This window comes from Rhineura floridana, chromosome 4 (genome assembly GCF_030035675.1).
Source record: "Rhineura floridana isolate rRhiFlo1 chromosome 4, rRhiFlo1.hap2, whole genome shotgun sequence".
NCBI lineage: Eukaryota > Metazoa > Chordata > Lepidosauria > Squamata > Rhineuridae > Rhineura > Rhineura floridana.
Window position 1 is genome coordinate 111,565,901 of NC_084483.1, and position 17,836 is coordinate 111,583,736.

Below are 17,836 nucleotides of genomic sequence, written 5' to 3' on the forward strand. Positions count from 1 at the left end.
CCTAAGGGAGACAAACTATCGGTCATGATCCCCAAGCAGAGGCCGCAACCAAGCCAACCATGCGGCTTGCCTAAAATGGCACCAACCACGTGCAGCCCTCCAAATGGCTGCCACAGCAGCGGCTCCATTGCCCGCCACTCTGTTGTCCCTCCCGACCACACCTACGGCCTCCTGCACATTGGAAGCCTAAGAGAAGAGGACACCTGACCACCAGGCCTGTCCCAGCCCGAAAATGCGTCCCACTCTCTGCCACCGCTGCGTGTCTTCCTAAAGTGCCACACAGAATGGTGCCGTCCATGTGCAGTGAAAACAAAATGGCCACTGCCACTCCTCCTGGCCTGTGCTGCTCTCCCCTCCCCTCCCCTCTAAGCCATCGCGCGCCAAGAAGAGGACTAACGGGGTGGCGTGAGCTTAAATAGGCCTTGATGCCTCACCCCTCATGCAGCACGCCTCACGTGCACCTTGTGTGCAATGTGCAGCCACTGCTCTCATCACAATACCCTAAATGAACAGAAGCCATCAATGAATTCTTAAATGCCTGTCATATGAATGTGCCATTTTTGGATGCATTGCTATCCTCCTGGCACCCGTGTAAAGCTCACTTGGGAGAGAATGGTATATGCTAAAATGAATATGAAAGAATTAGATCATTAAGGAATTCCAAGCTTGTTGAATTTGTTTCTCTCAAAAGGAAAATCATATTTGTAGCACCACAAGGTTCCTGTAATAATCTTTACTAATCCCATGGAGATATACTGTATGTTCCATGGCTTTTTTCCAGATTTATATTTAAATATTCTTGCCTAGATGTTGGAAAGCATGTTGGTAATCATGTTAGGTGTTCATTTCACAGTGCTCTTTGCTTTACTTTTTGATTTCTTAGTGTTTTTTGTTTTTGTTTTACAGAGGTTTTATAATTTATATTATGTTGTACCCTAGCCTGGTCTCAGTACCAATGAAGGAGCAGGCTATATATCTTTTAAATGAATTAATAAATATAATATATGTAGAGGCACTGCGCAAGGGCATATTTGTATGTATTTATTGATAATATATGGCACATAAAGCCAAAAGAGGGAGAGAGAGAAAACATTAAATTGAGGAAACCTGGAAATGTTTTTGGGAAAGTGCCACTAAATAAAATTTCTGTGTGCTGTATCTAGCCAGTATGTTGCCAATTGGACACCACTGTCTAAATCTCTAGACCTTCTTATAAATATTTATTAAGGCTTCAGCAAGAGTGGGGAACCTTGTGGCCCACCAGAATTTGTTGGACTACAACTCTTATCATGTCTGACCATGGCAGACTAGAACATAAGAAGAGCCTCCTGGGTCAGGCCAGTGGCCCATCTATCCAGCATTCTGTTCTCATAGTGTCAACCAGATACCTACAGGAAGCCCACAAGCAGGACCTGAACACAAGGACACTCTCTCTTCCTGTGGTTTCCAGCAACTAGTGTTCAGAATTATACTGCCTCTGACTGTTGAGGCAGAGCATAGCCATCATGGCTAGTAACCATTGATAGCCTTATCCTCCATGAATATGACTAATCCTAATTTATGGGAGTTGTAGTCCAACATCATCTGAAGGGCCACAAGTTCCCTACCCTTGGTACAAAGGACAAAATGATGCTTGTTGCATTGTGCAACTTCAGACGTGTATATTGTGGAGACTTGGAATCTTCTGAAGACCTAGTGCTTTATACTCTAAGCATGTTCAATTGGCTTGATGTTTTGGATATTGGATGTGTTCTTTTAACCCTTTTCAGTTGTTCATTCCACCTGAGCTTGGGTTCTACTATCCAAGTATCTGGCTTTAGTTTGCTGTTGATGTGGATGGGGGGGAGTGTTATAGAGGGAAAATTAACTTTTCCTTGGGACTCTTCAAGTTCCCCTACACTGTGTGAGAAATTGTTGCCATCTGGACTTGTCTTATATGGCTTGTGTTAACATGAAGTGAGTAATTTATTTTGAAATCTTTAGTATTCCTTAAGTATCATTGTGAACATTTACCTTAAGGAATAGAATCATAGAGTTGAAGTGAAGGAAGGGACTTATAAGGCTATCAAGTCCAATCCCCTGCTCAGTGCAGGAATCCAAGTTAAAGCATACCTGAAAGGTGGCTGTCCAGCTGCTTCTTGAATGCCTCCACTGTTGGAGAGCCCACCACCTCCCTAGGTAATTGGGTCCATTGTCGTACCGCTCTAACAGTTAGGACATTTTTCCTGATGTTCAGTCAAAATCTGGCTTCCTTCAACTTGAGCCCATTATTCCGTGTCCTAATACTTCACGTGATTTGGAAAGTATACTTGTGCTAATGCAGCCTTAAAGAGCATTTGCCCTTTTTGCAACCACATCACACTTTTGGCTCATAATCGGCTTGTGATCAACAACAATTCCAAGTTCCTTCTCTCATGTAGTATTTCTGAGCCAAGTATCCCCCATCTTAAAACTGCATTTGGTTTCTTTTTCCTAGATGTAGAACTTTGCTTTTGTCCTTGTTAAAATTCATTCTGTTGTTTTCAGCCCAATGCTCCAGCCTATCAGGATCGCCTTGAATTTTGTTTCTGGCTTCCAGGGTATTAGCTGTTCCTCCCAATTTTGCATCTGCACATTTGATAAGCATTCCCTGCACCTCCCTGCACTAAAAACATTGAAGAGCACTGGGCCCAGGACCGAGTCCTGCGGTATTCATTCATTACCTCCCTCTAGTTTGAGAAGGAACAATTGATAAGCACTCTTTGAATACGTTTCTGGAGCCAACTGTGGATCCACCTGATAGTTGTTCCGTCCAGCCCACATTTAGCTAGCCTGCTAATCAGAATATCATGGGGCACTTTGTCAAAAAAATAAAAATATTCCTTAAGATAAATGTTGACAGCGATACTGGGATGTAATTGTGTACTTCATTGTGTATAGAAAACTTGTGTGCACACCAAGGTATTGACAACAGTTTTCAGAATAAGGTCTTACGATTGGTAATGTAAGCAGTTGCACTTTATGTAGCACAACTCTTTTATACTGTTCAATTTTTCAAAAGCATATACTGTTAGGCCCAATAGAGCTGTCTGTTATGAGTAGCTGAAGATAGTTTTTAATTAATATTCCAGTGTGGTAACCTTAATAATGGATAATTTTCATAAGAAGGGAGAGGACTTCTGAATAGTTCATTATCTCACTCTGACTACAGGATTAACATGACTGGGCATTTATTTATTTATTTTGTTTGATTTTCTTTTACTAGGACATCCAGGCTGAAATTGATGCCCACAATGACATCTTCAAGAGCATTGATGGAAACAGACAGAAGATGGTAAAAGCCTTGGGAAACTCTGATGAGGCTACACTGCTGCAGCACCGCATTGATGACATGAATCAGCGCTGGAATGACCTGAAAGCAAAGTCTGCCAGTATCAGGTGAAATATGATACACGAGTTACATATGAATGAAGGCTGCTTCAGACACTACGTTTTTGGTGTGCGCACATAGGAACATAGCATAAAATGCAGCAGTGTCATGCTTAATGTCATGTCATGCACAGGCATGGCCCTAAGAACAGTCCTGCTGAATCAGGCCAAGGGCCCATCTAGTCCAACATTCTGTTTTCACAGCCACCAACCAGATGCCCATTGGAAGCCCACAAGCAGAGCCTAAGCACAATAACACTTTTTCCTCCTGAATTTCCCAGCAAGTGATATTCAGAGGCATATTGCCTCCAACAGTGGAAATAGAATACAACCATCATTGCTAGTAGCCATTGATAGCCAATGTGTTCCATGAAATTGTCTAATGCTCTTTAAAGCCATCCAAATTGGTGACCATCAGTCCCTCTTGTGGGAACAAATTCCCTAGTACTTTCTTTTGTCAGTGCTGAATCATCCAACATTCAGCTTCCTTGAATGTCCCCATATTCTAGTATTATGAGAGAGGGAGAAAAACGTATCCCTATCCACTTTCTCCACACCATGCATCTGTATCATGTCACTGCTTACCTGTCTCTTCTCTAAACTAAAAAATCCCTTGGGCAAATGTCAGGGGCCAGGGGACTCAGCAGGTACTGTTGGTATCTGTGTAAGAACTAGGCTGGGTGAAACCTTACTGGCAAGGTGTGGGAGTGGTGGATTACAGCATGGTTGTTCATTTGCTACAGCCTCCTGGTGCACTTTTCACTACTAGGCTCATCTGTGCAGGCAGCCTGATGTTGAAAGACATGCCAGGTGGCTGAACCAAACAGCTGAATTTTTATACCCTTCCCCATGCCCCAGATGTAGAGTCACTATGTTGAGGGCATGAGGTGGGGGACATGCGTCTGAGCTCTGCTGCCCACCATGCCTTGTCATCTGGCAAGTTGGGGCAGGACCGAGGGAACTATGCCCACTGTGGCCCATGGTCATCCCAATCCTGGTCAAGGAGGTATACATATGAAGGGGCTGAAATGGTTTCCAAGGCTGTGTTGCACTGGAAATAGAAGTTCTTTTTTCATGAACAAGTCTCACAATAACACCTTTGGTCTGTTTGAATGATATCTCCTTATGCATGGTGGGGTTGAGGGAGGCTCTTGGGCTTTCTTTGCCCAGTGTCATGTAGAACCTTCTGTCAACTTTGGCTGATGCCCCTCTCTGTACAGGAACAGCCTAACTTCTGTAGTCCACATAGTAACATTTAGGTTTGATTACTGCATTTAGGTTATATGTGGAGCTGTATAGAAACTGTAGCTGGTACAGATGGCTGACCGGGACAAGATGGTCTGAGCACATTACACCAATTTTGGCATGACTATACTGGCTACCAATTAATTTCTGGGCTCAGTTCAAAGTGTGGGTTTTGACCTATAATGCCTTCTACCGTGCAGGACCCCAATACCTCAAGGACCACCTTCCCCACAGGAACCAACTTGGACACTGCATTCATCATTTGAGGCCCTTCTCCTTATGCCCCCTTCAAAGGTAGTGCAGTGCATGGCAACATGAGAACGAGCCTTTTCAGTGGTGGCTTCTTGTTTATGGAATGTTCTTCCCAGGGAAGTGCGCTTGGCCTCATCATTGTCTATATGTCTTTAGGCACCAGACAATAATATTTTTATTTATCCAGGCCTTTGACCCTTTATCCAGAGAGTAATTAGTAATGTTTGTGACCTCTTTTTTGTGGTCATCTGTTTAGTGGGGTGGGTGGGATTATTTTGGTTTCCCTTGTTATGTCTATTCTAGTGTAAAAAGCAACAAAATATAATTAATAATATTAAATACATTCACAAGAGGCAGAAACATGGGGCACACTAGGACGCAGAGGGTCAGGGTGGGCAAGTACTTGAGCAGCAATGATGCAAAGAGTGAAATGGACCTGGGGAAACAAAAACTAATATCCATCAGTAGAACTTATATTTTGGTCATATGCTCCTGTGGTAGAGAAATATCCTGAACAGAGCACTGATAATCAGTCATCTTTTACTTTATTAGGTAATTGAGCTCAATTGTTGCTATAGCAATAGATGTCCCTGGTTCAAGATTCCTCTAACTCATGATATCTAATTCATACCCTGGACCACCATATCATCAAGCTACATGACAATTCAATGCATTATTTATCTAAAGCCAAAATTATTAGGGTACTGCCCATCAGAATTTACAGAATCCAGTTTTACATTTTTGAGAACCTTGTAAGGTCAGTATCTGTTAACACTTGTGCAGTTAGTTGTTACAACAAATGCCTTTAATGTTTTGACTTCTATAAGCATCCCTCACAAAATAATCAGAAATGAGATGGGAAGACATTTATGTTAATACTTTAATCAACAGCTGCAAAGTTCCAGCAGTAACAGTTGAGCAGCTTGACATTTCTTGGGGATTAATGATCATTTGGGGAAATTAATGGCCCAAACTGCCCTCAAGTCATTTGTTTTATCCAGCCATTCATTCTAGTGTGAGAGTCTGAGGATGAGTATTGGTTGTTGTTATGAATAGCGAGTAACAATCATGTCTAATACAGTTTTATGATTGATTTAATTTGTGTATACACATGGATCATGATGTTCAGATGGCATTTATCAGCTGTGTGTGACGGAGAAAAATAGCGGTATTATTGTGGAGCTGCACAATAATAAAATATAATACACAAATAATCCTTCACTTAGTAGTAATAATCAAAATCTTGGTAATTTTGACATTATATTTCAGAATTTGTTTAGATTTGGCCATAACTGCCTCCTGTAATGTAACTGCTTGCTTCAAGCAGTGTGTGGTCTGTAAAGTGTGAGTTGAAACAGGAACTGGTTGAGACAGTTCCAGTTTTATGGTACTAGATTAGACTAAGTAGTTTTCTGGTCTTTTCCGTTACTACAATTCTTAAGGGTAAGAGCTGAAAAACCGTTTGAAGTAAGGAAATTTTTGAAATTGTGAACAACAGAGGCACCTTAGAAAATCACATGAGAGATTTTGTGTGTACACTGCTACTATCTTATTTTAGCTTCACAACAACTCTGGAAGTTAGGCCAAGTGAGTTCTGGTTCAAGTTTGTCCTCTTATATAGTGAATTCATTCAGTTCACATTCATCCAAATGGATATATTAGCTCATAAAAGTTAATCCTTGGCAAAATTTTGCAGCTTAGTTTTTTAAAGAACACCACAGTTAGTTAATTGGGCAAACCACTAGCTTACAGTGCAATCCTAATCATGTCTACCCAGAAGGAAGTCCTATTGAACTCAGTGGAACGTACTGTCAGGCAAGTGGGGTTAGAATTGCAGCCTTAGCAAGCAAAAGATGGATTGAAATGATTATCCATCTCTTCCTCTCAACTTTCCAAAAGTGAGCAAGCAAGTAAGAGTAAGGCAAGTGAGTCAGTAGGTGAGCAAACATGCTAGTTATGACCGCCCTCCCAACATATAATCCAAGAAAGCCTTGTGGGCACACACATTGCAGAAGGGGAGGGCAGGTGTAACTGTGGAAAAGTAGAGACTTACTTCCTGCCACCTCCCCCACTCCCAATACCTTCCAACAATCCTCTTGGACACATAAGCTTTAAGAAGAGGATGGTTTTTGTTTGGACAAGTCGCCACCTTTCAGTGCAATCCTAACCAGAAGTAAGTCCTATAGAATTTAATAGGATTTACTGCCAGGTAAATGGGGTCAGGATTGCAGCCTTAGCAGGGAAACAAAAGCTGGCCAAAAAAAAAAAAGCTTCCAGAAGAGGAGGCCAGGTTGGATAACAGGTGAGTGAATACTTACTAGTCATGACATAACCCCTCACCACCACCATGCTTAGATACAAAAAAATTTTGCCTCATGGGCAAAGGCACTTGATGAAGGGAAAGGCAAATGGGACATTGGGCTACAGCCACCAAGGGTATGGTAGGTGGACAGGGAATGGGGAATAACTCAAGCTCACAAGCTACCCTGCCCCCTCCAATTAAACAGTCCATCTAGTACATGCACACACACAAAAAGGACACCCACCACTCAAAAGAACCTCTGTTCTGAATTTAGAGAGAGGATAGTGTCCAATCCTGCCACCCATTCATGTTTAAGGGAGCATGTTCAACATAGGAGAGACAGCAATCAAACAGCAACACAGCATCTTCTAACGGCACTGTAAGGCCAAAATCTGAGATGAAACTCTGAGCAGCAGCCCGGCTGGCTCAGGATGGGGAGGAAGAGAGAAGATAAACAAGAAATTGTTCAAAGCTGTATTCCAACAAGAAGTTACTTCACCTTGCTGTCACCCAACAATTATGGTAACAATTGTTGCCAGAGATTTTTTGAACTGCTTCAAAGAACTTCATTCAAATAAAGTAGTTCATTCCAAGTACATGGTTAAGCTGTGAGAGGATGTGATTTGTGCATGGGCTGATTAGTACAGGCTTTTAAGTAGGCCTTTAAACCCCACTTATTTTGGGTTGCTTTTTCATAAAGAGTTTATAATGCTGCTGCTCTGAAACTGCCTTAAAGTTGCTTTTATTAATTGTAATAGTGTGTTGCTGGCCTATGAATACGTTTGGATTGCTGTTTTAAATGGCTATGCCTATTGAAATATGATGTTGTATTTTATGTCTGTTTTATGTAAGGTACCTTGTGCTTTGCCAGAAAAAGTAGCCTAGAAATGAATTATATAGATAAATAAAATAACCCGAGTTTGCCCAAGGATTTTAAAGGTAAAGGTGTCCCCGCACTTATAGTGCGAGTCGTTTCCGACTCTTAGGGTGACGTCTTGCGACGTTCACTAGGCAGACCGTATATATGGGGTGGGTTTGCCAGTTCCTTCTCTGGCCTTTCTTTACCCCCTAGCGTATGCCAGGTACTCATTTTACCGACCATGGATGGGTGGAAGGCTGAGTGGACCTCAACCCCTTTTACCGGAGATTTGACTTCCTCCTTCCGCTGGAATCGAACTCCAGCTGTGAGCAGAGCTTCGGCTGTGTTACCGCTGCTTACCACTCTGTGCCACGGAGGAGTTTAATGGCTAAGAAAATATTCAGAAAAAAACAGCCAACAAAATGGAATATCTTATGTACTAAAAATGGGGGGGAAATCACATATAATACAAATACCTTAAGAATCATGTAACACATTTTATACAATAAAAATAAAAACAGCATAATTATCACTCTTGTCTCAGATACGTATATTTCATCTTAGGGTGCTTTCACACTGCACTTTATTCCTTTATCCTGATGATTTCTTACCTGGTAATTTGGGCATTATATTTGAGCTTTCACACGACATACCGGGTAGCTCCACAATTCTGGTGGAATGTAGTGGAAGTATAGCGCTAATTTCCACAATAAATGATACCAGAAATAATCCATTAGCAAGGCTGGGAACCCGGAAGATTGCAGGAGTTTTTCGCTAGCTGCTGCTGCTCACGTGACAAGCATCCCAGCATGCAGTGCATTTCCGCCCTTTAGTCGCGCAGGTTTTTTTTTTTTTTGCCTGATGAATGTTGTGCCGGAATTCCAGCATCGGCGCAGATAGCAGCAGCATTTCACACACGCCCCCGTCTTGATACAACTAAAATAATTTAAAAAGTCAGATCCTAAAGGAAGAGGGCTTGCATGGTGACGGGACAAGATCTTAGACCTCCTATACAGTGGGGAACGGTGTGCATGGGTGAGGGACGAAAACAAGCTGTGGGAAAGACAGTTCCGTGAAATGCTGCTATATCGGCTGAAAAAGTACTGTTCCTTATTGCAAGAGGTACTGCAGTGTGAAAGGGATTTTAGAAATCGGGACAGAAGCGCTACCTTCTTAATCCGTTAAACTAGCGCTATTAGCCCCATGTGTGAAAGCAGTCTTAATCCAACTACCACTAATATCCCCGTTGGGGTAAATGAAATGGATCATGGATATATAACAAAATATTTGAGCCATATATGGTTTTCCTCTGTGATTTAGTGCTGTTAGATTCAATCTCCCATCAGACCAAGTCAGTATGGTTAATGGTCAGGTACAATGAGAGTTGTAGTCCACAAGTTCTCCATCCCAGGCCTAAATGAACCCAGTGGTCATATTACACATAAAAAAACAGTACCTGCATTTCAACCCAATTTGCCAAATTAATAGATAACACTAATATATCAGTGGTGTCCTTTTTGTTGCTATAAAATGTATAATATGAATATTTTAAGGTTTTCGTTTTATCTGTAGGTTTTTATATTTTATACATATCACATATCCTATCTTGCTTGTTTTTGTTTGTTTTGCAGTAGTTTTGTTTTTCCTCCTTTTGTTCTGAAGATATTTGAATGTTGGTGGTTCTTCCTTTCCTTTTTTCTGAATAGGAGCCTCCCTGCCTATGCCTCTCAAAGGCTGTTTCTTTAATTAAAGTGATATGTCTTCCCCACCCACATATTTTCAAAATTTGAGTTGCCCCTGAAATGTGGCATAGACCCAGGACAAATCACAAGGGTTAGATTGAGATAACAGTTCCTGTTCTGATTTTTGTCTCTCTGTGGTGAGAAATCAGGTTATTATTCCTTGTTTGACAAAACACAATTTCTGGTCATGTACAGCTTCTTCAGTCTTGAATGGAAAGGAACACTAAATTATAATTTCACCCTCCATGCCATACTAGCAGAAGGCTTTGTGTTCCACTTAAATGTTCAGCACAGAGCCAAAGTGCACTCAAATAGTACACGAGAAGAGTGTTGTCATTTTGCTCTGGATTGAAGTTCATCCTTGGCAATTTTTTTCCTTTTTGTTGAACCCTAAAAGTGCTGTAGGTTTACTAGACATAACTAGTTACAGATAAGTGCTGCTAGACAGGTCACAGAAGAGTGCTGAAAAATGTATGTCTAGGGATCAACAATGCTTTCCCAGCAAGAGACATTCATCTGGCAGTTCTCATCTCACAAATATGCTATGCCAGTTAGCTAAAACTGGTCTTTTTAGGCTCAGGGAACAAGCTGCATCTCTTTCATCTCCAGACTCTCTGCCATTTGCCTATTCAAGTTGAGCTGCAATTTAGGGTTGATTTGGATACAACTTTTGAGCAGAAGCCTTTTGGTGTGAGAACAACTCTTGCTTTTGAATTCCTGTTGATAAAGCAGCATAAACTAGGTAGGGACAGAAAGCTTTCACATGTGGCTAAATGTGTCTGACTAAAGGGGTGCTCTAATAAAACTTGTAGAGATTGTACTGGATTTGAATCTGAGGATATAATTGTCAGTATGGCATTTGGCTTGCAGTCAGAACAAAAACAAAAGAACAGGTGCGTTACTTTCCAAACAAAGAAAAAATGTGATTAGCTTTTGCTTGTCCCTTTGAAGAATGTTCAAATAAAGCAAAACATTGCTTCTGTAAGTCTATTGGCAGGGGAATTAAGTTTTTAAAAACTGTTTTTACTATATGTCACAGACGTAGGGATGTGGCTACTTTCCATGTCAATGTCACCAATGATTCATATATTTTGCTCAACTGATCAGGTATTTCTGATAAACCAGAACAGTGTGGAAAAGAGATACACTGCATCAGTTCATGCAAGGTACTCTTCCTGTTGTTTACCAATGCCATACCCATACTGTTCAAGAGGGTCCCCCAATCCACTTGGTGTAAGGGGTTGCAGTGGGGAAGAAGGGGTGGAGAAATTCCCATTTCCATTGCATAAATGACCTTCCACTAGGTCCATCCTGGTGTTATAATTGATTTGTTATGAAGTATTTTTCTCCATGCTTATTTCACTTTACCAGTCGACCTGCTTGGGGTTGTTGTTGTTTTTGGTAAGCTATTGAAAGATTTTACTAGCTTGGCTATAAATAGTATTGCATATTATTATTAAAATGTACAGTTATGTAAACCATGTGAATGGCTAAGTATGGATCTGCAGCACTGAGACCCATATGTAAAAGTGCACATATGTGTCATGGCCCCGTCAGAGGACTCCTCCGATGAGGACGACTCGGGAGTAACAGCAGCAGACCCAGAAGGAGACATGGAGGAGCCTCCTGAGAATCCAGCTCCTTCTCCCCCTCTGCTGCAGAGCACCCCAGATACAGCAGAGGCCCTGCAGCCAGACACAGACAGTGAACAGGATACTCCCCCCTCACCTGCAGAACGTAGACAGCAGAAGGTCAGGCAGAAGAGAGGCAGGCCTGTCTCCTTAAGGCCCAAACACTGAGGACTCACACCTGCTGTCAAACCTGCTCCTTATAAGGCACCCCTTGCCTTCAGCTTGTTGCTGACTGCAACGTCAGGCGTGGCTTCGTGTTTACCTAGTTTCCCTGCAGCAACTCTTGGACTGACCCCTTGGCCATTGATCCCGGACCTCTACTGACCTCGCTTCTGGACTTTGGACTTGGAAAGTAAGCTTCAGACAGGCCTGGCCCTTATCAGGTTCCCTCCTCGTTTGCCTGGCAGATTTACGACCAGACTGCCGGCTAAGGACTTTCCTCCCCTGCTAACGACCCAGGCATTTCCATCCCCACCGGCACTGCTGTCTCAGGGCAGAGCTGACAATATGGATATGGTACCAAATGCATGAATGGGCTAGCTAGAATGCATCAGCCAGCCTGCACCCTAGACATAGACACACATGTCAGTGTCTAGGGCAGCCTTTCCCAACCGGTGTGCCTCCAGATGTTGTTGGACTACAACTCCCAACAGCCTCAGCCATTGGCAATGCTGGCTGAGGCTGATGGGAGTTTGGTCCAACAACATCTGGAGGCACACTGGTTGGGAAAGGCTGGTCTAGGGAGTATGGCTAACTGAGAAGTGCATTCTGAGAACCTTCACAACAGAATACCCGAATAAGGCTACTTAATTGTGTTCTTTTTGGTTCAGCTGCTCTAGAATAAGGGGTACCCCTTCTATGAGTCAACCTTAATAAGAGTTGTAAAGAAAGCAGATTGACAAGAATTTCTCTCTAAGGATAGATTCTGTGTTTTTTTCCCTCATTCTGTACAGATAGTTCTGCTTCCGTGTGTGCATTGAATAATGGCAGGTTTATGAAATATGGGTTGGTGGGGAGAATTGCGTCTAAGATAGGGTAACTTAAAGAAGTTCACAGAACAAAATCTTGTCTCTTCCCCAGTGGTTCCTGGAGGGCATTCAGATTCTTGGGATGGTGCCTCCCCTCGGTGTGACAGGCAGGCCCCTGTCTTCTAATTACCTCACCCAGGGGGAGGAGCCATCCTGTCCCCCAGACCAGCCCTGCCTTTTGTGGTGGATCGTCAGGGTCTGGCTGAGCCAGCCTGTCTTCTTTTGTTAGATTCCTCACCTCTCTTTCCTCTTCTTTGTTCTAGCGAATCCTCTTATCTTTTCTCTTAGACTTTTCTCCTCCCCTTTCCCTCACCAAACTCTTTAGATAAGGACAGGGAGTGTGAGAACAATTAGAGGGCCCAGGAGCCTACCACGAGGGAGTTAGCTGGCGATGCAGCTTGCACCTTCTTGCCTAAAAGAAGAGGTATGGAGGAGGTGACAGCAGCTGGTCTTTGGCAATTTGCAGCCTCTCCTTAAATCTAAGGGAGGTGCGATCACGCGTAGGAGGGCAGCAATGAGAGGATGCGTGCTCTGGCTTTGCCATGAAGAGTAGCAGGAAAGGCAAAGGCAGGAAAGCAGAAAGGTGGGAAAAGCTGCACTATGCCCCTACGCCATTTCAGGCCTCTCCTACCCCCACCATAGGATTGGAGGGTCTGGTAAAGTTCACCCGTGATGGCTAGCAGCCTCCTGGAAGAGTGTGAACATGCGCAAACTAGTGAGATGGAGGAAGAGCAGTCACCGTCTCTCTCCCACCACTCAGAGCAGGCCTTGAGAGTGCGGGAGCGGGTAAGTAGCGCTTTTCCCCTCTCCCTCCATTCCAGGGCAGGAACATTTCCAAAAGTTTCTCAGTTGGGTCTGAGGAATCGTGGCAAAAGAGGTTAGGTGGACTGGGACTGCTCGGTCAGGAACCAGTCCCAGGCCCTGCACTTCCCAGTTGCCCACTCCTCAAAAGAGAAGGCATGACCTCCACAAGGGGCACCAACCAGTCAAGATCCTGTCCACCTCGTCATCCCTCCCAATCTTAAGTTCCGGAAGGGAGCAAAGAAGGGACAGTCATCCAGACGCCAAGTCGTTGGAGCCCCAGGGAGCCATAGGGGGACGCTTGCTTGACCTCAAGACAGTCTGGACCACTACAACGTCCAATCGCTGGGTCCTGGCAACAGTTTCCTCAGGGTACCCCTTTGAATTTTGAAGGTGCCCTAGAGAGAAATTCATCAGGACTCCGAAGTTGACCATGTTGGACAAATGCAGGGCCTTCCTCATGGCCATACAACATCTACTGGACATCAGTGCAGTGGAACCAGTACCAGCTCGGGAAAGGAACAGGGGAGTCTACTCAGTTTTCTTTCTTGTCTCGAAAAAGAATGGACAGACAAGGGCTATTTTAGACTTCAAATGGCTCCACAGCAGAATGGCCTACAAGAATTTCAAAATGGAAACCTTGAAATCCATCTCGGAGGCCATCAACCAAGCCAATTGGATGGCCTCCATAGTCCTGTCAGAGGCATACCTCCATGTTCCAATACGACAGGAGCACAGAAAATTCCTTCATTTCTGTTATGCCAACAAGCATTACCAATACAGGGCTCTTCCATTTGGGCTGACTTCCACCCCCAGGGTTTTCACCAAGGTCCTAGTGGCACTGATGGCTCATCTGAGGACCCTGGGGGTGCAGGTTTACCAGTATCTGGATGATATTCTTGTCCGGGCCCCTTCAAGGTACCAGTGCAGGAGGGATGTTCAGACCACTCTGTTCTGCCTTACCAGCCATGGCTTTGAGATGAACTTCAAAAAGAGCACCCTGGAGCCCACGCAGAACATTACCCATCTGGGGGTGCAAATAGACCCAGTCCAATACTGCATGAGGCTCACTCAGGAGTGGATGGCCAAGATCCAGGAGCCTCACATTAAAGGTAACCTCATCCAGGGTAGTGGAGCTGATGGAACTGGCAAAACTCCAGGGGATGCTGGTATCCTGCCAGGACCTAGTGAGCTGGGCCCGTTTTCATTCTCGACCCTTGCTACAAGCACTCACACCCAGGACCAAATTGCTCAATCCCGCAGGATGCAGGTTCCAATCAGCTCGTCTCTGCTCCAAGAACTGAGGTGGTGGCAGTCTCCTCAGAGGCTACTCAGGGGAGTGAGCCTGGAGACGCTGGCAAGGAAGGTATTCATGACAGATGCCAGCTTTTATGGCTGGGGGGTGCACCTGGGGTTACACGTGGCACAGGGTGTGTGGAAGGCCAGGGAACTAGGCAAGAGCATCAAGTGGCTGGAGCTCTGAGCAGTGAGACCGGCGCTACTGAAGTTTGCTCCACATGTCATAGGGGCCCATGTCCTGGTGTGGACCAACAATGTGGCAACAAAGGCATACATCAACTATCAAGGAGGAACGAAGTTGAGGGCCCTGGCGAAGGAAGCTCGCCTTCTGTTCCAATGGGCAGAGTCTCACCTCTGGTCACTGAAGGCGGAACACGTAGCTGGAATACAAAACGTGACAGCAGACTGGCTGAGCAGGACATTGGTCCTGGAGGCGGAGTGGCAATTTCACCTCCAAGTATTCCACCAGATCATCAGATGTTTCGGGGTCCCACAAGTGGATCTTTTTGCAACATACCAGAACTCCCAACTCGCAAAGTTCTTCTCGCATTTTCAGCATCCGGAGGCGCAGGGATGGGATACTCTGACATTAGCAGTACCTTGGGTTGCAAGGGGGACCCTCCCTTATCCACACATCCCTTGTGTAGATTTTTTTCTCAGAGGTGTGGGGCAGATGAATCCTCCAGTGAACTGAGTACACTCCACCTTGATGGGGCAGCCTTTTGACCTACTGGCTATGTACAAGGAGAAGTTCCTGACACTCAAGATAGTTTTTTTAGTGTCTATCATAAGAACATAAGAAGAGCCTGCTGGATCAGGCCAGTGGCCCATCTAGTCCAGCATCCTGTTCTCACAGTGGCCAACCAGGCGCCTGAGGGAAGCCCGCAAGCAGGATCCGAGTGCAAGAACACTCTCCCCTCCTGAGGCTTCCAGCAACTGGTTTTCAGAAGCATGCTGCCTCTGACTAGGGTGGCACAGCACAGCCATCACGGCTAGTAGCCATTGATAGCCCTGTCCTCCATGAATTTGTCTAATCTTCTTTTAAAGCCATCCAAGCTGGTGGCCATTACTGCATCTTGTGGGAGCAAATTCCATAGTTTAACTATGCGCTGAGTAAAGAAGTACTTCCTTTTGTCTGTCCTGAATCTTCCAACATTCAGCTTCTTTGAATGTCCACGAGTTCTAGTATTATGAGAGAGGGAGAAGAACTTTTCTCTATCCACTTTCTCAATGCCATGCATAATTTTATACACTTCTGTCATGTCTCCTCTGACCCGCCTTTTCTCTAAACTAAAAAGCCCCAAATGCTGCAACCTTTCCTCGTAAGGGAGTCGCTCCATCCCCTTGATCATTCTGATTGCCCTCTTCTGAACCTTTTCCAACTCTATACTATCCTTTTTGAGATCAGGCGACCAGAACTGTACACAGTATTCCAAATGCGGCCGCACCATAGATTTATACAACGGTATTATGACATCGGCTGTTTTATTTTCAATACCTTTCCTAATTATCGCTAGCATGGAATTTGCCTTTTTCACAGCTACCGCACACTGGGTCGAGATTTTCATTGTGCTGTCCACTACAACCCCGAGGTCTCTCTCCTGGTCGGTCACCGCCAGTTGAGACCCCATGAGCATATATGTGAAATTAAGATTTTTTGCTCCAATATGCATAATTTTACACTTGTTTATATTGAATTGCATTTGCCATTTTTCCGCCCATTCACTCAGTTTGGAGAGGTCTTTTTGGAGCTCTTTGCAATCCTTTTTTGTTTTAACAACCCTGAACAATTTAGTGTCGTCAGCAAACTTGGCCACTTCACTGCTCACTCCTAATTCTAGGTCATTAATGAACAAGTTGAAAAGTACAGGTCCCAATACCGATCCTTGAGGGACTCCACTTTCTACAGCCCTCCATTGGGAGAACTGTCCGTTGATTCCTACTCTCTGCTTTCTGCTTCTTAACCAATTCCTTATCCACAAGAGGACCTCTCCTCTTATTCCATGACTGCTAAGCTTCCTCAGAAGTCTTTGGTGAGGTAGCTTGTCAAACGCTTTTTGAAAGTCTAAGTACACTATGTCCACTGGATCACCTCTATCTATATGCTTGTTGACGCGCTCAAAGAATTCTAATAGGTTACTGAGACAGGACTCCCTTGCAGAAGCCATGCTGGCTCTGCTTCAGCAAAGCTTGTTCTTCTATGTGCTTAGTTAATCTAGCTTTAATAATACTTTCTACCAGTTTTCCAGGGACAGAAGTTTGTTTATTTATTTATTTAATTTATTGGTTGCCCATCTGGCTGGTTGTCCAGCCACTCTGGGCGACGTACAAGATAAAACAATACATTAAAACATTAAAATTTAAAACCATAACAGTAAAAACCTAACCCACCCCAAAAGCCTGCCTGAAGACCCAGGTCTTCAAGGCCCGGCGGAAGCTTATCATAGAAGGGGCATAGCGGAGATCATTTGGGAAAGAGTTCCACAGGGTGGGGGCCACTATTGAAAAAGCCCTCTCTCTAGTCCTCACCAGTCTAGCTGTTTTAACCAGTGGGATCGAGAGGTCTTCTGAGGCTGATCTTGTTGAGCGGCATCCCTGACGATGCTGGAGGCGCTCCTTCAGATAGACTGGGCCACAACTGTATAGGGTTTTAAAGGTTAAAACCAACACCTTGAATTGGGCCCGGTAAACAACCGGTAGCCAGTGCAACTCCTTCAGCACTGGAGTGATGTGATCTTGCCGGCGGCTGCCTTTAATCAGACGAGCCGCCGCATTCTGTACCAGTTGCAGCTTCCGGACCGTTTTCAGGGGTAACCCCACGTAGAGCGCATTACAGTAGTCTAGGCGAGAGGTGACCAGGGCATGTACTACCGGTGGGAGCAGATGGTTGGGAAGGTAGGGGCGCAGCCTCCGTATCAGATGGAGTTGATACAGCGCTGCCCGGCTCACAGCCGAGACTTGAGCCTCCATGGACAACTGGGAGTCAAGAATGACCCCCAGGCTGCGGACCTGGTCTTTCAGGGGCAAACGTACCCCATTGAGCACCAGGTCCACATCCCCCAGCCTTCCCTTGTCTCCCACAAACAGTACCTCGGTTTTGTCAGGGTTCAGCTTCAGCTTATTCCTTCCCATCCAGCCACTCACCGACTCCAGGCACTTGGACAGGGTTTCTACAGCCAACCTCGGTGAAGATTTAAATGAGAGATAGAGCTGCGTGTCATCCGCATACTGATGACATTGCAGCCCAAATCTCCTGATGATTGCCCCCA

The 17,836-nt window shown here is 44.5% G+C and overlaps 1 protein-coding gene across 3 annotated transcripts in view; it reads left to right on the forward strand.

The window, feature by feature from the left end:
* Positions 1-17,836, forward strand: part of UTRN (utrophin) — a 521,915-nt gene that overhangs the window by 345,820 nt on the left and 158,259 nt on the right. For all 3 annotated transcript variants that reach the window (XM_061624044.1, XM_061624041.1, XM_061624043.1), the window contains exon 53: positions 3,245-3,417. In XM_061624044.1, coding sequence (XP_061480028.1) covers positions 3,245-3,417 — 173 coding nt within the window. The remainder of the gene's footprint in view (positions 1-3,244; positions 3,418-17,836) is intronic.